We start from the raw sequence: 22,270 nt of genomic DNA on the forward strand, positions 1-22,270 counted from the left end.
GCTACTAATGCAGTTTTGAGTGACAGCATGCAATGCGATAAGGGCCTAATGTACTAAAAGACTGGATGCTAAAAATGGTAGCACTGACTTTTTGCAAGCAGTCTTTATTTCTGCGATGCGTACTATGTACTATAAATAGTCAGTATAAATCACCTGTTGCGACATGTTGTAAAACGACCTGCCTGATGAATATTAATTGGGCTGTGGCTATTTGCGACCCCCTGGAATTGGCTACAAACACAAAGATGTTTTGTCCGTTCCCAAACAGGATTTAACGGGCTTATTAACAAGCCCCTTGCGGCGCCGGTGCGTCACTTTTAATATGGGAAAAAGTGATGTACATGCGGCGAATAGGCTTGTAAATAAGCCCCTATGTATTGGGAAGCTGTCCAATGGGAACGTCTTTCCCTTTGTGCATCAGTTACCGCTTCCTTTTAGGAGCCCATTAAAGATTAACGGTTTACAGCTGCAACTGCAGTTGCAAACCATTGACACATATCATAATGAATCTTTAATGAGATGGGAAACCCTTTTCACTCCCCTTCCCAATTGTGATTCGTTATGAGTCGGTAAACCCATTTTGATTTTTGGAATTGATTTTCCGACTCGGAGTATGGGTTTAAAACAAATACATTTTGAAGTCGCACTTTGTGATTTTGCGAATTGCAGGGTTTGCAACCACATAATGGCTTGCTACATCAGGCCCTTAAACCTTACAGGCTTTGGCGAGTAAGTGTACATCAATCAGTTTAATAAATGGGAAAGTAGCAGTTTCAAGTTGATTTTTTCACAGACCCCCCCAAAAATATGGCTACAATACATGACAAAAACGAATAAGGCTAAATATAGACAGATTTGTTAAGCAAATGAATGGCATGTAACCACATGTTTTACTTACAACTTGGCTGTTAGTCTTGTTCCTCAATATAGACACAGAAGTCCTCAGTAACTTGCAATGCCATCATAGCCTATGTTGGTGGCACTTTATCCACAATATATTAATGACTGTACATACGGGTCTCTATATGCTTTTATTTTTTGGCGGACACTATTCCTTCAGGTATAAATATTCAGTCAAGACATGTGCATTGGAAAAGGTAATTTATGGAACTTGTGGTGCTTACCTAATTAATGTACATCATTGAAATTTAAAAAACTTTTATTCCGGTACGAAAAATTAAATGAAAAATTAATTTATAAAACGCATTAAACCCGAGGGTATTTGAGCGCTATGCCCGAAAAACAGAGCTCATAAGCACAGAAAATCCAGAGAGATAATGATGAGAAAAGCCTTGTTTTTAACAATTTCATGAATGGGGCAAAGGAGTCAAGTCTAGCGATGTGGGTGGGCAGGGAATTCCATAACTTGGCTGCAGCCCTGGAGATGGACCGACCATCCCATCTGACTTTCCGGAGCCTGGGCATGAAGACTTTTCTAGCTGAATAGGATCTGAGTGACCTACCTGGAGTGTAACAACTGTAGAGGGAGGAGAGATATTTGGACCCTTTGTGATGGAGAGAGAGGACGACTAGGGTAATAGCCTTATAAAGTTTAAGGGTATGGTTTAAGAACCAAATCTTAACTTCAAGTGAGTTAAAAAAACAAGCCCAGTAGTTTCGTATTAATCTGTCAGTAAATGTAACAGGTTCAATGCAGACATAACTGGAGTGATGGTTTCTCTCTTTTACATATCATTCAAACTCACCAGATTTGTGGCTTCAACTCATGTCAAGGTTTGAGAGAGTCTTCGAGCAGTAGCGGCACCCCCTCCCCCCCAGCGCCTTGAGACCCTCATGGGTAAGTAGGGTAAGTAACGCGCTTATCAAGTACTCTGATTATTAGCCCGAGGATATTTAATGCGTGGTTAATGTCAGATTTGCGCGAAGTCTTTTTGTTATTTCTTTCTTTTTCTAACCAGATATGCATCATTTTGTACTTCTGGTCCCGTAAGTCGGTAGGGTTTTCTCTCTGTATCCTTTCAATGTCTTCGTCGGTGATGCCCAATATCCTCATGAGGTGCTTCCACTCAGAGTCTGTAACTCTTGCCATCAGTCGGTATATGTCTATGTTTGGTAATTCTGAAATAGTGCAAAATTATAATAATAAACATTTAAGGAATTTAAAATGTCTAAAGAGTGACAGTCATTACGTTTAACATCACTTGCCTCACTCACAAGGCTTAATCTAGACTGATGGAAGACTCCTCACAATGCGGGTTGGATTTCTTTTTACCCTTCCTCAGTAGATCAGTATTTCCAGTGCAGCCTTTTTGATATCTACTGGTGTCTGTCTACTAATGTATCATGGCCCGCCTTGTGTGTCACTAACCCTGTGACATTTAAAGGACCACAAAAATCATTGTTCTCTCTTCAGTGCAGACTTTAAACCCTCCAATCCCCTTTCGGCTTTAAAGAGTATTAGTTTAGGTCCAACAACAAGCCCCGTGCTGCGTACTATGAAGCCTTAGGGAGGTATCAAACTGCTACATTGATACAAAATCTATTAAATAATGAACTAATTGAGGCATTCATTCATGCATACATCGTATTTATCATTGGGAAGACAGCACTAGAAAGGGAGCACTGTGTTGAATTTAGTTTAAAAAACCAAATATTTCATTCAAATGATTGATCCAAGCCCAGCATCATGCTTCAAATAATACTCTTGGATACCTGTCAGTGACATCATGGACATACATCGTAAAGGTGTCCTTTCTAACTTAGACACTGAACAGCTCCTTGAAGTGTGTAATGTATTTTCACCTACTGGAGAAAAACACTGGTGATCTCAAAGTGCAGATCCAGTAGCACCTCATATCAAACCTCTCAAGACCATCAGCTTTCTAAAAGGGAAAATCACCATACAGCTTCAGAAATGTATGAAACCACAGAAGCTCCTCCATGACTTCTTGAAATTAAGTTAGCATCTTCGCATTGATTTGTGGAAGCATTGCAAGGACATCACACAGAATATAGTATGGACGATGAGTCACCTCAAGTGAATTTCGACAAGATACAACCACCTCATTATTATTAAAATTTTAATTTTTTAATATTTATTTGTGAATAAATAAATTTATTATCATTTGTGTAATTCTTTAATAAATGTTTGATCATGTATTATTGGTGTATTGGTTTGTGGCCAAAATGATAAAAAATGCTCAGGTCGAGATCCACGGGACAAGATCTCCTGGCGTAAAGAACCAGAATACCAGTTTGGCCCCCTGCAGTACATCAATCAAGAACTTAAACATCATACCAGTTAAAACTATGCAAAAGCCTTCTGTACAGCATTTTCACGCATGCACATATTACTCTATTATCTGCAGCAAGATCTGATCAGAAATGACTCATTCACAGATGTCAACTTATAACTCAACCACCTCTGCCACACAGTGCTTGGCTCCAATGTTAACAACCATGTTTTGGTAAAAACGTAGCGTTCTATTATGATGGCATCAGCAAATAGGACCGCCCGCTATTTGTGCGGCAGTCCCGCAAATCCAATTAGGATGCGCCCCCACACTGGCGGGTGCATCCCACATGTTTTACATTGCGGCAATGTAAAAAAGTCATTTGTGCATTTGCATGCATAACTGCCACGTTGTGCATGCAAGTGCAGGGGGTAGCTGTGCACCCCGACCACCCCCAACAACCTGGGGGCCCGTAATGGTCCCCCACATGCAGACTCCTCATGCCTTTCGATGGTGGCAAAGCCACCATGGAAAGGCACATCACCGCCTGCAAATTGATATGGATGGCGGTGTCTTGCAGACACCGCCACCATATCAATCCCCTTTTCCGCCCGGTCACCTATTTGACCGGCGGTCCCCCCGCCATCCTAATATGGCCGGGTGGAAATGGGAGGCAGGCGGTGAATAATGGGGGGCGGTGGCTATCCTCCCGCCATTATAATAGACCCCTAAGCCTTCAAAACCGAAGTCCCCAGCTTTCATATACACATAAGAGATCACAGATGGCAAACACACCATCCAAAGGCAAGAGTAGAAGTGGCAAAGATCACACTCAATAGATCTTGAGTCCTTGATAGTTCAGGGAGCAGAGGTGAGGAGTGGTACTATTAGGGGTTGGTAGCAGGGTGGTAAGGTTTATGCAGTTATTGTTGATATCCTTAGTAGTATCGGACACGTGGCAAAGACTCCCACTCAAATAATCCCCACTACCGCCGGCATCAGGATAACTCAGTAGTTGACACAATGCTCAAAGCCTTGAGAAAAAAGCCCCTAAGGTATGTCTCATGGTACTGACTCATTTCACGAGAGCATGTGTTCTGGCAACAGTTCATCAGCATTGGCCACACGTTAAAAAGCAGTCTATAAAGAGCCCATCCACTGGCCCAAAGACCACTCTCCACCAGCAATACCAAGAAAGGTGCATTGGAGCACTGGGCACTTTTGAGCAATAAGCACAGCTGAAGAAAAATGATTTCCTTCAGAGTTGATTCAAGAGAGAGTGAGAGCTCCAGATCACACTGCCAGTGTTGGGATGAGAATATCCCCTCCATGGTGTGCAGTTATATTGCCATGCCCTGATTGCCTGACTGCTTGTATCTGGTATCCTGGTTTGGAATTTGTGGTACCAATCTAGCATGTGTGCAATCTCCTGTTCCTTGAGACAAGTAGTAATTGGACTTATCCTGTGACCTGGAGGGGCACACTAAACGTGGTCTAAATGACTGACAGAGGACCACTGTCCCTGTCGCGTGTTTAGCACATAGAGCTGTGGTGACAGCATGCCATGTTTTGTGAATCCATTGTAATGACCAGATATTTTTATCTGTGCCATTGGAGTGGAGACCTGATAGCCTAGTCATGAAAGACCCCCATCTATGTTTTCCAGTTCCTAGTACTGACCTGCTGAGTGTATATTAGTCCTGTTTATGTATGTAGTTTGGTACGCGTCACTTTTCGGCGGCGTAAAACATACCTCCTGTTGCGCCCTATTTACAAAGTGACGCATCTAAGCAGATGCCTCACTTTGTAAACCCCTGCACTACATTATACCTGCGTCAGGTATAATGTATGCAGGGTGGGGGTTCACACGTAAGTAAGCCTCATAGAAGAGACACAGTGAAATCTACGAGATTTCACTGCACCACTTCTAGGGTGCAAATGCGTCAATATCTTACTTCTGCCTCACAGCAGGTGTAAGACTGATGCAGGCCCTTTCACATGGGGCTTGCCCCATGTGAAAGGACACATTGCTGGAGTTGCGTCACTTTTGTGACAAACTCCAGCAATGCGTCACTTTTGCGCCTACAGATACGTCTGAAATACTGATGTATCTGTAACTCCTTGCGACATGATGCGTCAGACAGTAAATATGACGCATCCATCATGTCGCATGGAGGGCGCCCTGAGAAGCCCATAGAGTCTGTGAGTGAGCCAGAGTAATGGAGGCTTACAGGATCCATTTTGGATACTGCAGTAGGTTAGGGTTTTCCCCAGACAGTGGAAGCATACTGCTGACATTTATGAAGCTGGAGGTAGGAGGTCTAGACACTGAACTGAGGAGAATGGAGACAGGGCTCATTCTAGAAATGTGATTAAGCCGTTTGCTAACCAGCAGCGAATTAATCAGTCTTGATGAATTATGCCACTTTATAGAGGGTAGTAGAGAGAGAGGTGCGACTGCATACTGCAGAATTGAGGAGACCTTTAGGTGGGACCTACCCGTTTGTTTTATAATATTTACTCCTTCAATTGTCTGATGACAGCCTGATGCAGAAACTGCACACCTATATTGTAGGTGCTCCAGAATGAAAACATCCCTGCTGCAAGAAGAATCACTTTACACACAGGATGTGCCTGGAGAGCAGCCTGAAAATCACACTTGAAAGGAGAACAATACAAAGCCAGTCCTACAATTGCTGATGGCAGATACACTTCTCTTATCTGAATTTGGTGTATAAAAGTACTCAGAGGACTGCTGTTTAAACCAGAGCTGGTGTCTGCATGACATCCAGCTTCCCAGAGTTGAGGGAACATCACTTGAGTTAGGATATCTTTCTGAAAAACTGTGTACCTCTCCTGAAGTACCTAGAAGCCTCCCTGCTGACATAAGTTATAAGTCGGCAAACCCAGCAGACAGAGTGTCTGTATAGGAGGATCTAGGTGCAGGATGTCTCAGGTGTCTGTGTGGCACACAGAGTAGAGAAACTAAGGAGAGCAATCCCTGGTGTGTGGGCCTTCAATCTTTTCACATTGGATCCTGTGATCATTGTGAATGCTCAAGTCCAGTTGGGCCTGTAATTGCGTGTCAGAATGATCAGCCTGTGCACAGACGCAACTTCCCTAATTGGCCTGGTGTATCCACAAATAGCCAAAGTGATTGACCTGTGCATGCCTGCGACTGCTAAGAGTAATCAGCTTGTGTGCGGCTTCAACTGCTGGCCTGTGTGGGGCTACATCTACTGATATAGTGACCAACTGGAAGAGGAGGCAATCACCCAAGGCCTCAAGCGCTGTGACACTCTCTGGTGGTCTGATAGGTACCCTGATGACCCAGGACTGCTGCCTCCAGGTTGCCAGCCATACACGAGTGTGGACCCAGCAGACAAGGCAGGACTCACAGACAATGCTGCTGACGCAACCTCTCAGGAGAGAGAAAGCGAGCGTACTACAGAATTGGGTGGATGTAAATCCTATGGTTTCTGATCCACTAATTGTTCAGAAAGAGAACTAAAAACTGAGCTCACTGATTTCAGTCAAGGTTCTAACAATATCTAAGCCATAATCATGGTAGCTCCTCATTCGCCTTTGAATGGGGGGGATTAGAACCTTGATCTATGGAGAAGGTTAGCGGGCAGAGGGGTTAGCAGATAGAGGAGCAGCATTGCCAGGTAGCGCTAATGACACTAAATTGCATCTCGTTTCTATAGTGTGTATCAGTCCATCCTAGTGTGTATCAATGTGTTTTTCTTTCCTGAAAGATAAGCATGGGTTTGAACATGCATTTATTGTTTTGAGTAACTGTTGAGCTATTATCTTGAGCACGACCATGCTACCTACCTGAGTAGCCTGTGATCGATTGCTATCGCTACCATTTAGAAGTGCTAAAGGGTTTGTACTTGACCCAGTTTGCAGAGCAATAGTATCATGGACCACAGGATATCAGAGGCACATGACCTCAACTACCACAGTTGAGATGAAGTAGCAGATTTTTGTCCTGTGGCCCCTTGAAGTGGGTCAGACAGAAATAGACTAAGATACAGCAGGACACTAAGAAACCACCAGGGACTAGGAACCATTAGCAACGTATTCTTTGGTGTGAGATACTATTGCATTAGAGTTAGAATATCTGTTGCAGCCACAGAACTGTTTAAAACATTTGTTAAAGGAAATTCTGGCAGCAGTGTTGCAATGTAAAGCATTAGTGAACATTTAACACAGAAGTGTTTGGCAATGGAGCTGGACACAAGTCCTAGAGGAACTGTTACCTAGCAGCAGCTGGTGAAGTGAAGTTTATTTTACTTGAATCAAAAGGGTGGTTAAATAGAGGTAGGCGCAAATGTATCTGTTTAGTATTTAGAAGACTGGATAGCTTTAGTATAGCCCTTTGTTTCTTCTTAATTCCTTTGAAGCCTCTCAGATGTGTGGTCAAAGTAGGTGACAAGGAAAAACACTGTTTCTGAGGAAATATTGTTAAACAATTAGTATCAAGCATTGAGTCAATGTTCCTATGAAATTCCTTACGCGTATCAATACAGGTTACAGTCCATCCATCAGATTAGAAGCCAGTAGGCAATTTGATTGGACAGGCAGACATATCTCTTAAAGCAGGCCTGGCATGACATTTTCTTTCATGGCATTTTCCTTTCACTGAGCCCTTCTCATCTACTCTAGTAACTTTTATTTCGGGTGTTGCTGTGAAGCAGCTGGTAAAATATGTAATTAGGCATCTAAGGTGGAAACTCAGGCACCTCTTTGACAGAAAACACCCCAAACTATGTGGTGAATTTCATCACCAGAGTCAAAACAAACTACTATTAAACTAAAACCATTGGTGAAGTTACAAAGAAAGGCATATAGTCCTATTCGTGATCCTCCAACAGAACAGTGTGCAGACAAGTGGCATGTGTGCAGCCTCTTTTCAAAGAGAAAATAGATAGGATCTAGAAGTTTATAAAAGACACAGACTATTTGACAGCCACCCTGCCTAACCTAAAAACAACAAACAATCGAGAGACAACGGTCTACCCACCCTCCCTTGCCCCTCAACTCCCCCCCCTCTACACTTCTGAAGACAAAGCATCTGTCATCGCCCTGAAAAGGAAAACATTCAAAACAACAACCCACTAGTGAATCTTAAATGCTAAGCTAAAACGGTTAGCTGAACATGAATGTGGCAGAGATGGATCTCCATCCATATAGCTGGATAAGAGATTCGTCAACAGCTGTAATTACTTTTAAACTAATATGCATCGAGAAGTACACATGAGTTCAGGAACTGGAATAGGAAACAGTTCACCGAACTGTGGTTACAGTGAAGATGGATCGCACCTACTATAGAGGTTGGCAAACAGTCGTAAGTGTAGGTGCCATATTGAAAACAAAGCAAGAGTTCCTGTTTAGGCCGCAGTTCAAGCTCTCCCTTCATCTCCGGATCCAGGAAGCACAGGGCTCCTAGACAGGTCTGAGTCAGATAGGGAGGGGCGCAAGGCCTTGGAGGGGTCCAGGACATAGCTCAAGTTAATCACAAAGTTAGTAGGACTAGGAGCAGCGGACCTCTGAGTTGAAGCGTGTGAGGGAGGGCGCTGAGACGGTGCACCTGGTGAGCAGGATGCCTCCCCCGATGGTCGTTTTTCGTATGTGACCTAGTCCGGCATCTTTGGGGTTTAGGCAAGGTTGGGTAGGGCTGTGGGGGGGCCAGCCGGGTCGGAGAGGGGGGTCGGCCGATTCAGGAGGGGCTGGTCTTCCGTGAGCCAAGTCCATGCCGCCTAATGGTTGTCAAAGAAGAATGCCTGTCTTGAAAGACCACCCTGAGCCGGGAAGACAAGACCCTATCGAAGACCCAGGTTGCGGAGCTTCTGCTGTGCTTGTACCTCAGGATGATTGGTCTGGCAGAAGCCCCGGGTGGAGGCTTGGGGGCCAGGGAGCGATGTGCCCGTTGAACGGCGAACCAGGGTCAAAGGGACTCCTTGGGCATCCATGAACGCACCCAGTCTTCCACGAACGTGTCCGCATCACCTTGCTCTGTTCCTTCGGGAAAGCCTATGAGGCTTAGATTGTTCCTTCTCGACCTGTTTTCAGCATCCTCAGCCCGTCGGTGGAGCTCCGAGGTCTGGGTCTGGAGGCGGGCCACCTGTGTCTTAAGTTGGCCAATGTCATCCTCCGCCGTGGAAATGCGGGATTCTGCCTCCATGATTCGTTCCGTGGCATTGCGCAGGTCTTGGTGGATAAGAGCCCCATCCACCCTCACCTCGTCAATCTTATTCTCGACGGAGGCCTGTGAGGCGCCTATCACCTGAAGGATGGTGGAGTGATCGTCCACGGTGGGGGCAGGGGCCTTGGATGCCCCACCTCCAGGATCCCGGTCTGACGTGGTAAATTGATCCATTGTGGTTTGGGCTGGAGGGGCAGTGTTTTGTAAGGTGCAAGTCCTTCCCATCGCCTCCAAGGATGGGATCTGACCTCGGCCTGGGCAGGGGGAGAAAACAGAGATCCTACAGTGGAGGAGGGGGTCCCCGGTCACCCAGGTCGTCAATACTCAGGTCCGGGTGCCCAGGTCCACCCCCGAGCCCACTATGAGCAGCGAGATGCATTTAGTCCCCCAGTGCCGGGTCCGCGCGGAGCACTCCAGTGGAAGGCTACTGGACCGGGTCAGTTAGCATCTACAAAGACAAATCCCACGCGTGGACCCCGGTCCAGCAGAGATGGCCTCTCTCCCGAGAGGGTAGCTTGAAACGAATAGGGATAGGAAGGAGCCAAGTTCTGCGGTGGGACCGCTGCCGACACCGTACAACCGGAACAGAAGGGCACCAGCCCACCCCTCCGCCCTGCCACCCGACAAGATGGCCGGTCACCCACTCAGGCCCCACTCACCATTACAGCGCCGCCACTCTCCTTGAAAGTCTCGCGGGTAGGCCCGGCCCCAGGAAGACCTGGCCCAGGGCCCACACCTCCGGACCAGGAGAGGCCCTGCCAGAGGTCACAGCATCAAGGGGCCCACCACTCCCCAGGCGGCCCCAAGAAGGCCTAGAAGCAGCACCCCTCACCGGGTCCAGAGGGCATCCGCCACTGGCTTGCAGAGAACAGTCACAGGGGGAGAGACACATGTGGGGAGACCTGAAGATGGCCCCGGCCGCCGCCCGACAACGGCAGCCGAGGTCTGAGGCGCTCCGCAGCAACTCCAGGGGGGCCAGCAGATCAATTTTGCAGACCAGTCGAGCACCGATCTACAGAGCCCCACACGTGGCGTCAGTCACCTTCAGGCGGCTGCAGACTTTGGGGGTGAGCAAAGGAGCCCCAGACATCGCCGTCGCCCCATCGCAGGCGGTGACCGGTCCGCACAGGGATATCGTCAGGCCCGGGATCGGGGCAACAGTGGGTCTGCCATTTCGTGTAGCTGAGGCCGCTGGCTTAAGAAGAGCCTCCCCGGGCCGCCAAAGCATCGATCCTCCCGGGAAAGGGACCGGAGCTGAGCCAGTGAACTCAGAAGGCCCCGTGGGCAAATAGAAGAGGTGAGTAGCGGCTGTTGGCAGTGAAAGCGAAGCGGGTGATGGATGGAGGTCCCGGAGCACTCTTTGAGTGCGTTTGCCATCATGACGCCTCAGGCCACGCCCCCCCATTCTCCACATAACGTTTGTGCCCTTATTCCCAACATCCTGATGAATTTAATGGTACCCAGGGTTTGTGTATTCCCCTGGAAAAAAGCCAGAATGTTTCAAAAATACTTTACAAAAATTGCCTTTTTCTAAAAACACTTATTCTAAATTGCTGCAGTAGAAAGTGTCTGGTTTGTTTATTGTAAATGGCACCAACAAAGTGTTTGTGGTGATAAAATCATCATCATCTCAGATTTTTGGGGAAAGTAGACTTTTGACACTAAACCAACATTTAAATGAAGTTTTTATTTTTTACTGTGACATAGTCTATTGTTGCATTTATTTTTTCTTTCTACCTCCTTCCAGTTAGTGTTAGGAATTGGTTTCAAAACAATAATGAATCCAAGAAAACTATACATTTTTGAAAACTTAATAAAAATTTGAATTCAGTAATAGGGGCATTTGTCTCAATCCTTTAACGAGTTCCTATACAAATTTACATTTGACTATAGTAAATATTGCACTAAAGTATAAAATAAAAATTGCTGTTTGTGTTAACGTTTTCACCTGTAATTTTTGTAATTTTGCCTAATAATATAACATTGAATCAGCATGATCCTTCTTTTTTTGGGATATATAGGACTCATAGGTTCACCAAGTATCTGAGCAACCCAGATCCAAAAACTGAGCTGCGTCTTGCACTTCTTTATCATTGTGTACTGTGTTTCTCGCAATTCTTTTGGTAAATTTAAACATAGTTAAATAGGTACAAACGAAAGCAATATATTTCTTAAACAAAATATAGAGTTTATAAGCAGTGTGTTTTCCATATCTCCTAAATTGTGGCTACCCCTGCAAGCACATGATTTAGATGTCATTTTTTTTAAATTACTTCTTATTTCCCAATTTGTTCATTACGAAGGCTTAACTGCAAAGAAAGTTAATTGGTAATAACAGTTCTACTACTAATCTGTTTCCCCCTAATTCTCCCCGTAAAAATGCTACCTTACTTATGTGTGTAGGCCTAGTGCCCGTGACAGAAATTGGCTCAAAGCGCAACGTGGACCCACCACATTTCTAAAATGAAAACTACCCCTTTTTTGCCTAGCTATGGATTTTGAATCCTCGCTCTTCCGGCCCCCAAGTGAAACCTTGCCAACCTATACATTTTTTAAAATGATACACTAAGGGCCCCATGAGGATGGTGGGCGAACAACCCTAGCGGTGTTGTTACCATCTGCCAGCTAAGGGAGGTCCCACACTGCCAATTCGTATGTGACCACTACCGTGGCGGTCGCATCCCGCATCTTTGACTTTGCTTCGTGCGCTTCTGTAAGCAGCACCCGCCGCAAAGCCTAAGAGGCATGTCGTGCATTGCCATGGACCAAGTGGCAGGCACGGCACGGTGCCTGCCACCTTCTGGATGGCAATGGGGGGCGGTACCATAGGTACCCCCCAAGTGCAGCCCTCCAACCCTCCAAACTACTTGAGGGCTCGTAAAAGGCCACCAAAGCAATTCCTGCCATCATTTAAGCTGCCATGGAAAGGCCTTCACATCACACCATCCTAATATGGATGGCGGTGCCTGTTAGACACCGGCACCATACTAGTTCCGTCCGGCTGGCAATCGGAATGATTGCCGGCTGAAAAGCGGCGAACGCACTTTGCGTCCGCTGTGAAACCCCCCGCCATTGTAATATGAAGGGGGGTTTCAATCGTGATGATGTGGTGGCGGTCACCACCACCAGTTCGGCGGTGGTGAACGTCACGACATCCTAATGAGCCCCCAAGTGAAATCCAGTATGGGGTCACTTGTGTGGCTCTCTTCAGGTTCTGTGTCCTAGAATCCCTTGCAAACCTCTCATGTCTGTGATGGAAATCTGCCTGTATCTACAAAATTCTACCCACCCCGTATTCCACAAGTCTCCTGATAAAAACGGTAGCTCACTTGTGTGGGTAGGCCTAGTGCCTGCAGCAGGAAATGTCCCAAAATGCAACATGGATCCACCACATTTTTGCAGTGAAAACTGACCTTTGTTTTTCAAAGTGCATAGCTTTGTATTTCGAATCCTAGCTCTGCAGGCACCTAGCAAAACCGAGCAAACGTATACATTTTTGACAACAAGAAATCTAGGCAATTCCATGATGGGGTGACTTGTATGTCTTTTACCATGTACTGTTACCCAGAATCCCCTTTTAACTGCAAACTTAAAAAAACAAAAAACTATTTCCATAACATTCCTGTGATGGAAAGTTCTGCAATCTGCGTTGTTCCACAAACTTCCACTCACCCCTCATTCTCCAAACTCTCGTATTAAAAGTGCTACCTCACTCATGTGGGTGTGCCAATTAACCGTGTCATGCAAAGGCCGAACATTGTATAGAGGAGACATCAAAATGACCTATCATAAAACGGCCTGCTTTTTAAAGAGTGTCACCAGGGTTTTTGGACCCTTGCTCAGTGGCCATCTTTGGAAACCTACCAAACCTACACATTTCTGTAAACCAGACATCTTGGCCAGTACATGGAGGTATGGCTTGCGTCTATCCCCCAAAAACTTTCCTACCCAGAATTCTGTGCAAACCTCATTTTTAGTTTTAAAAATCAAATTTTCAAAATATTTGGTTTGTCATCCTACCACACACCGACCTCCTAAGTCTCCAGAAGAAAATGATCATTCACTTTGTTTAGTGTACAATGCATATTTGGCTCAAACTTTTTTGGCCGCCTCAAAGCCAGACGGAATGACCGTTTGAAATCCTTTACGACTGCTATCATGAAAATGAGGCACTCGTTAAGTAATCTTGCAGGCATATTATGATGCCTCTGTAAATGCTCTCATCAAGGGTCGGAGACTTTTACAGCTGCATCTTAATCATCCCCTTAATAATCTTATATTTTAAAATATTATTATTTAATTTATAACTTCAACCTGAAATCAAGTTTTATATATAATATTTTTTTATACATTATCTTTTTATATTTTCAATTTTTTTCTTAAATTTTTGAACAGTTGTGTATATCTTTTGTTACAAATAAACAACAACAAATTAACCAAACTAGTTTGAATATATAGTTAAAAATGTATGTATATTATATTAATTACTACATATTGTAGAATTTTGTTAAACTATTTTATAACATTTTATTAGAATATAATATATTTTTGACGCATATATTTTTAGAATAATATTGTGTTATATTGACTTCAAAGGTACACATTATTTTTTTCAATTTTTATTTTGTGTCCAAGTAGATTTTTTCATCTAGCCCTGTTATTGTTTGGACGCTTTTGGGGAGAGAAGCTTGCATTTGTTAGCTATGGTTATTGGTTAAGGTAAGTTCAGGTAACATTTCAGTTACTTTAATATTAGAGGGGAGGTAGTTACGTTTTGTAGATCGTTTGTATTGTCTTTTTGATGATTTTGATATGTTGTGTAATACATAGCTACAGTTATATATTTGCTACCATGATAACATTTAAGGCTTAGCAATAAGTAGTATACTAGGTGATCATTATGATAGCCATCACATACAGATTTACCCACCGCCTTATTAGCATGGCGGAGGGTATTTTGGAGGATGCAAAGTCCGTCCTCCACTTTTCAGCTGGTGGCAATCGCACCTATTGCCTGGTGGGCGGCAAAGGGCCATTAATATGTTTGTGTGCAATATTAGTTAGAAAGGTTGTCTTTAATTAGACTTGGTGGCTAGTTGCGGGCCCCTCTTGTGGATGGGGGGGGTGGTGGTTGATGCACTAGGGGCTACCCATGGTACCCCCCTGCATTTCCATGCACCGACTGTCAGGCATTTTGTGGTGCCTGCCACGTGGTGCAGGGAACTGCACCTTTAACACTACAGACGGCGCTGCAGCCCCCAGCACTGCCTGCTATGTTAAAGGCCTAGGATGCGCCCACCAGTTTGGCGAACGCATCCTGATGGCATTGGTGGGACCGCTACATGTCTGGCAGGCGGTACCAATCACCTCTACAGTGGTGGGCGGACAAAGTCCACCCGTCCTCGTAATCAGCCACCTAAGTTATGTTCACATTAGTATGTGTAGTTATTTTATTTGTTTTAAGTCTAATATATAGGCCTTCATTAGGATCTTTGTATGAAAATCTCCGACCTTAGGTCGGAGGCTTTCTGACCCAAACCGTCATTTTCACTTATGACTGGCTGATCATTATAATGCCGGTCTGAAAACAGGTCGGTTATTCATGCTGGCTTCTGATGGGCTCCAGGAACCTGTTGGACAATCTGACCTGGCATGTCATTTATATGTATGGCGATTTACGCTGTCTGGATTACGATGCACTATTTATGGTAGTATTTTTTAATATCCTGCTTTCACACATGGGAAGCATGTTTGAAACCAACTAGACCCTGCGGCCTACGGTTGGTGTTTAATGTGATACCTAGGATGCCCACTTGTTGATCCCTGCACCATGTGGCAAGCACCCTGTATTCCCTGGTACACGGTGCATGGATAAACTCCACCTCCTATTTCACTATGTGACTGTGAGCTAAGGCCAGTTTACGGCGCTAGCACATGTTCCTATAATGGAATGTGAGAATGCGACTGCACCGCACCATGTGTGGTCTTATCGTAATCAGTTGTTCGGGCCGCCGTTTGGAGGTTGGCCGGTCATGTTTCCGCTATGGTGCCGTACACCATAATAAGTTCTCTAACGTTAAATAATATATTTATGTGGGGGAGGTATTTCATTTTTAACTGGTGTAATTATTCCTGATCTTCAGTTCCAGGGACGATGTGGTTACCATTTTTTTAATTTAATGTGTATTTCTTTATATAAATTAATAAATATTTTACATTTTCTTGTATTTTTTGCTTTCCTGAAGCTTTTCTTTCTTTTGATATCTTTCTAATCTTTTTTTTTCTTTAGACGCTATGGATGATTAGATATTTATCTTAAATTTTTTCTCAGTTGTATTTACCCTTTTTTTTTTGCAAATTACAAAATAAAACTGAGGAAATAGTGGGCACCCCTGTCTTGTGCTACAAAGGAGACCAAAAAAGGTGGATGAGAAGCACCTACTGGTCACTCAGGCCGTAGTAGCACTTTATATTCACTGTTCTTTAAGCAAAGCACGCGTCCCTTAGGTCCATGATCTCCATCATCCATAAAGGTATATCCGCCTTATACGTTTGAATCCCTTCTTGCATTCAAGAGAGGCAACCACCTTCTTATCCTCATCATCTGCATATCTAACTGTAGATGGCAGTTTATCCTAACATGATTCGCTGAAGTGTGATCATGTATTAACCCTACCTTTGGTGGTTAAATAAGTATGTAATATAGACTTAAGTTTATTGTGCAAAACCTTCACCATGATCTTTATATCTGCATTCATGATTGATATTGGTTCGTATTTTGCTAATTGACGCGGGTCACAGCCAGGTTTGTTAAATTACGGTGTTTTCAGACTGACATATGTGTTTTGAAATGTCGCCCCACCGAAATATTGATTTCTAAATATCGTGACTCAGAAATCATGATGTTAAGAATATTGTGTTTAAGAATATCGGCTATAAAACAAGAAATATCATTTTAAATAATATATATATTTTTTTAAATGAACTTCTTTTTAAAAAAAATGTTTTGTTTAATGAGTGTTATGCATTGTAGTATATTTATTAAGTGTATGTGATGTTTGCGATTTCTATAATAATTGTTTATGTTTTCTAACATATGTGTTACATGTTTAGTAGTTTTTTTTGCATCTTTATTTCCATAGTGCGTAGTGTGTTTATAGTTGAGTAGTTTTGGAATTAATTTAATTTTTATAAATTCATGATTATGTATTATATTTTTATTAATTACTTAATTTAGATTTTATAGTGCTTTTTGTAATTGTCTAAAATTTTTAGATGCATGATTGTGAGGTTTCTAGGGGTACAGTGTGTGAAGCAATTTATTTTTAATACATTAATAATAAGTCCTTAATGAATATTCACTAATTAATTGCAAATTACATTTGTAAATTGTGGAAGTTTTTTTAGATGTTGGTTGTGGTGTTTATATGGGCTAAAGTGTGGTAAGTAATTTAAGTTTATTAAGATAATATTTAGTTTATTATTATTATTAATTAATTGATATTTATTGTTGGTTATCTTTTATAATTTTGTTGTTCGCATATTACTTTTATAGGGGTAAAGGTTTTGAAGTATATGAACTGTACTTACTTTACAATCACTATTTGAATACTATTCGCTTTAATAATTTAAAAAATTTGAATTCTGTTACTTTTTTAAACATTTTAATTTAAGCTCAGATTTTCACGTTTATAATTGTGGGAATTTTCATAATGTTTTAATAATTTTGTAATTCATAATATTTCTTTAATTGTTAATTACCTATATTTTTTTCTAAAACAATTGGACAGCAAAATTAGCAAAAACAATATTTAATATCATTTTTGTAGGTATGGGTCAAATGCATTCATCATTAGGATATTTTTTGTTCAATATATTATATTTAGGGGCCGATTCCGATCTGTGTCGGAAAGCAACCCAACCGAGCCCGATCCGGGGTGTTTTTCGATCGATCCGGACTCCTGCAGTCCGACCGAGCGAGTACGATGCGGCCGTATGCTGTCGAACTTGTTTCGTTCGGACTCCCATTGAAGTCAATGGGAGCCGGTTGTACAACGCGCACATGGGCTCCCATTGACTGAATGGGTATGTTGCGGACAAGCGCGCCCCCTACAGTGGGTAGGCATCGGTGCCATCCGCACCGTACATGCCTGCGTTAGGGAGACCCATGGGTCTCCCCCTGTGTCTGAGCCGTAAGGCTCCGAGTAACAGGGGGTCCGATGCAGACCACCAAAGTCCAGCTCTGGGAACTATTGCGAGCCGGAAGCTCCAGTCTTTTTTTGCAATGTTTATGGCCCGAATGGTATTAACTCATCCTTCTGGTCCGACTTTTCCACTCTCCTTTTTTTCACACGGCGCTGAAAATTTGATTGTGGGATTGTGGGTGGAGACTGCAACCAACTTATGGACCCCTTCCTTGACCGAAAATCTCAAACCAAATATATCCCCAACACGATGCAAAAAACCTTTCATACGGCTAGTACTGCAAGAGGACTGGTTGACGCATGGAGAACCTACCACCCGGATGTTCTTGAATTTTTCTTTTTTTTTCCTGCTTATAGATCTCACTCCCCTATTGATTACATTTTCCTCACACAACATACCCTACAATTCATGAACAATATTGATATTGGCTCCATTCTTATCTCCGATCATGCCCCTGTCATTTTAGATATAGAATATCCTACATCTACAGCCTCATCTCGACACTGGCGTTGTAACAATTCTCTTCTTTTGGACTCTCAATTTGTGGAGCAGTTTTTGCTCTTTGCTCAAGAATTCTTTCTCCATAATCTCTCTTCTGTTTCTCAATTTCATTCAATCTGGGATGCCTTTAAGGCTTCTGCTACAGGTTTTAAAATGTACTATGTGTCCCGGAAAAAGAAGAAGGCTCTCTCAGAGACTACGGGGGTCATTATGATGACGGGCGGACTTTGTCCGCCCGTCACCATAGTGGGGAACGGGACCGCCCACCATTAGGGCGGGGGTCCCGTGGGGGGAATTAGGATGTGCCCACCACAGTGGCGGGCCCATCCTGTAGTTTTAGCATTGTGGCGGGCGGTGCACTCTGCACCGCCCGTCACAATGCTAAAAATGCTTTTTTGCATTTGCATATGCAAAGCGGCAGGCACCGCGCGGTGCCTGCCGCTTTGCATATGCAAATGTGGGGGGGGTACCATAGGTACACCCCATGTGCCCCCTGACAGTGGTGTCAACCTGGGGGCCCTGCAGGGGGCCCCCGCAGCAATCCCCGCCTGCCTTTCCGTGGCGGCATTGCCGCCGCGGAAAGGCCTCTTCTTTGTGCCATTGTAATATGGCTGGCGGTGTCCATTGGACACCGCCACCATATTAATCCATTACCGCCGTGGTCGCGACCGCGGCGGTAAAGCGGCGGACGGTCTTTCCGTCTGCCGCTGTGCCTTCCGCCATCCTAATCTGGCGGAGGGGAAAACGGGAGTGCTTGTCGGGCGGATTGCCTCCGCCAGGGTGGCGGTGGCCACCGCCATCCTGGCGGAGGCAATCCGCCCGACATCCTAATGGGGCCCTACATCTCTCCTCAAACAAATTAAAAATGTTGAAACATCTATATTTTTCCGCTAACTGCCCCAACACATTATCCAATCTTATTAAAGCAGAAATGCAATACAACAAACAGTCTTGGCACTCTGCTTGTAATATCCTTCTCAAATTTAATGCAAAAATGTATGGTGGGCAGAATAAAGCTGGCAGATCTCTAGCCAATTATCTTAAAATTAAAAATTAAAAATCTAAAATTGCTGCTATTAGGGATAATTCTGGAGTTTTACAGATCTCAGACGCCAAGATACTTGATTGTTTTACTGAATCCTATACCTCTCTTTACACCCCGGAATCCTTCCCGTCTCCTGATCTTATTGATTCCTTTTTTCAAAATATTCCTAAATCTCCTGAGAATCAGGTTGATCTCTCTTCTTTGAATGCTCCCATCTCCGAACAAAACATCTTTAATGCAAACTCCCTTTTGCCTCAAGACAAGACTCCGGGCCCTGATGGCTTTACCCATTGATTCTTCCTCCAATTTAAATCACTTATGACTCCTCACCTCCTTTCTTGAATTAATAATTTTTTTCTTGCCATTGGCACATCACACAGTTCTTTTACTCAGGCTATGCTCTAATACCTAAAAAAGATAAAGACCCGTCCTTATGTAAAAATGATAGGCCCATCTCTTTGATAAACAAGGATTGTACATTTTTTGCAAAATTACTTGCCATATCTAACAATAAAGTTATTCCTGACCTTGTTAAGAAAACAAGTTACTTACCTGTAACTTCAGTTATCCAGTATTGGTATCTTTCATAGATTCACATGACTGAATCATTCCCTCGTCGCCGAGGCAGGAGTCCCACGGTATATAAAAAAGCAGTGCCAAAAGTAAATTATAGTAGTAGGCCCTAAATACAGGCCTGAGGCCTACATTGCAGTAGCCTATCTACCTCATTATGTAGAAAAGACCCAGTCTTTGTCACAGCCAATCAGCTGTCAGCACTCTCTAGAACCCTCTCTGCAGAGCCAGTTCTCCTCAGATTTACGTAGCACAAGTGGGAAATAAGTAACCCAATATTATAGGGTGGGTGCATGTCAGTCTATGAAAGATACCAATACTGGATAACTGAAGTTACAGGTAAGTAACTTGTTTTCTTATCCAGTATTGGGCTATCTTTCATAGATTCACATGCCTGAATCAGAATAGCAAGCAGTATACCAAGTATACAGTCGGTTGCGGATGGTGGGATACTTGTACTGAAGCAGTCCCATTAAACCATCAACAATCTATTAACAAATGCTCTATATATTATTGTCATAGACAAAGAGTAACAAACGTTTTAAAAATGCATTTGAAACATTAGCATATATATATCATATGAATATGTTTGCAATCACATTAAAATGACTTCCTTTATAAAATGACATATATGACAAAATCAAATATTTGTACCTGAGATTTTCTTTAAACAAACAGGTGTCGTAAAACGGCTTGTCCAACTGCTGCATCTCGCTGACTTGACGATTGCAGGCAGTAGTGTCTGGTGAATGTGTGGACATTTTTCCATGTTGCAGCACGACAGATGTCCTCGAGCTTCACCCCTGCGAACAGCGCTGTAGATGCTGCAACAGCCCTAGTAGAATGTGCCTTGACATTCCTCGTTAGAGGTCTGTTTGCCTTGGTATGGCAGAACTGGATTGCTGATGCTATCCATCTGGAGATTGTAGCCTTGGTAACAGCTGTTCCCAACGTGGTTTGTCCATAAGCTACAAACAGTTGATCCGTTTTTCTGAAGTTCTTTGTCCTCTGTAAGTAGAATTTCAGACATCTTTTGATGTCTAATGAATGCAGTGTCATTCTTGCCGGCGTAGCTGGGTTTGGAAAGAAGACTTTCAGTTTAACTGGTTCATTTAAATGGAACTGAGAAGGTACCTTGGGTATAAATGAAGGGTTCGTTGTGAGAGTAACGCAATCCTGTAAAAAATGTAGGAAGGGTTATTTTATGGTGAACGCTTGTATCTCACTCATTCTTCTAGCTGATGTCAAGGCTAGGAGTAAAGCAACTTTCCATGTAAGGTATTTGGTTTCAGACTTATGAATAGGCTCGAATGGGTGTTTCATAAGCTGTGAAAGAACTGTATTGGTGGGGGATGCCTAATCGGAGGATACGCTCGGAAGAGTCCTATCATAAACTGTTTAATTAGAGATGACGAACATAGTGAAGGAATGTTGGACATTTTCCTGAATCTGGACAGGGCCGCCAGGTGAACCTTTATTGATGAAAAGGAAAGACCAGAGCGAGCCAAGTGTAGTAGGTAAGGAAGAACTTCTGCTGGTGCGTTAATCGGGTGCACCTTGTTGGATGCACACCAGGAACAGAACCTTTTCCATTTTAGCCGGCATTTTAGCCGGCAAGTTTTCACAGTAGCTCGAGATCTCCTTAAAATATCTCTGCAGTCTTGCGGAATTTGAAGGTGCTCGAACTCTAGGAAATCAGGAGCCATGCGTGCAATTTTAGAGATTGCGGATCTGGGTGAAGAACCTGACCCTCGTTCCGTGACAGTAGTGTTGGAGATGGAAAGAGGCGAATTGGCTGATCCTGAGACAACAACATTAGCTCTTGAAACCAATATTGGCGTGGCCATCTTGGAGCAATTAGTATCAAGCGGCAACTCTCGCACCTCATTTTGTGCAATACCCTCTGTATCAACGGAATCGGGGGAAAATCGTAAGCATAAATCCCTGACCATCGCATGGACAGGGCATTCCCCCTTGTCCCCTGTTGAGGGCATCTGCTGTCGTAAAACCGGCATTTTTTGTTCTGTTGGGTTGCGAACAAATCCAACTGTGGTTTGCCCCAAGTCTGAAAGACTTCATGCAATTGAACTTGATCTAATTCCCACTCGTGGCAATCTGACAGGGATCTGCTGAGCTTGTCCGCCAGTGTATTCTGGAGGCCTTTGACATGTTCTGCTCTGAGAGTTATGTTGTGAAGTGTAACCCAGTCCCATAACTCTTGAGCTTCCTGCGACAGCATTATAGATCTTGTTCCTCCTTCTTTGTTCACGTAGAACATGCTGGTGGTATTGTCCATTCGTACCAGCACTGACGATCCCGCTATTCTGGGGAGAAAAGCTCGCAAAGAGAGGAAGATGGCCCTCAACTCTAGACTGTTGATGTGCTTCTGTCTGTAATCTTGAGTCCACCTGCCCTGGACTTGCAGATCTTGGAGATGGACTCCCCATCCCTCCATGGATGCATCCGTTGTAAGTATGAAGTCTGGAGGCTTCTGTATGAATGAAAGTCCCTGCAACTGTGACCACCACCGCAGAGCATTTA

At 43.7% G+C, this 22,270-nt stretch overlaps 1 protein-coding gene across 2 annotated transcripts in view; it reads right to left on the reverse strand.

Annotated features, from left to right (window-relative positions):
- Positions 1 to 821: 821 nt before the first annotated feature.
- The window catches only part of LOC144821810 (uncharacterized), a 336,838-nt gene continuing 315,389 nt past the window's right edge, over positions 822 to 22,270 (reverse strand). For both annotated transcript variants that reach the window (XM_078678984.1, XM_078678985.1), the window contains exon 9: positions 822 to 2,079. In XM_078678984.1, the coding sequence (XP_078535110.1) occupies positions 1,793 to 2,079 (287 nt within the window). In that variant the 3' untranslated portion in view covers positions 822 to 1,792. The remainder of the gene's footprint in view (positions 2,080 to 22,270) is intronic.

Source organism: Lissotriton helveticus, chromosome 2_2, assembly GCF_964261635.1.
Source record: "Lissotriton helveticus chromosome 2_2, aLisHel1.1, whole genome shotgun sequence".
NCBI classification, from domain to species: domain Eukaryota; kingdom Metazoa; phylum Chordata; class Amphibia; order Caudata; family Salamandridae; genus Lissotriton; species Lissotriton helveticus.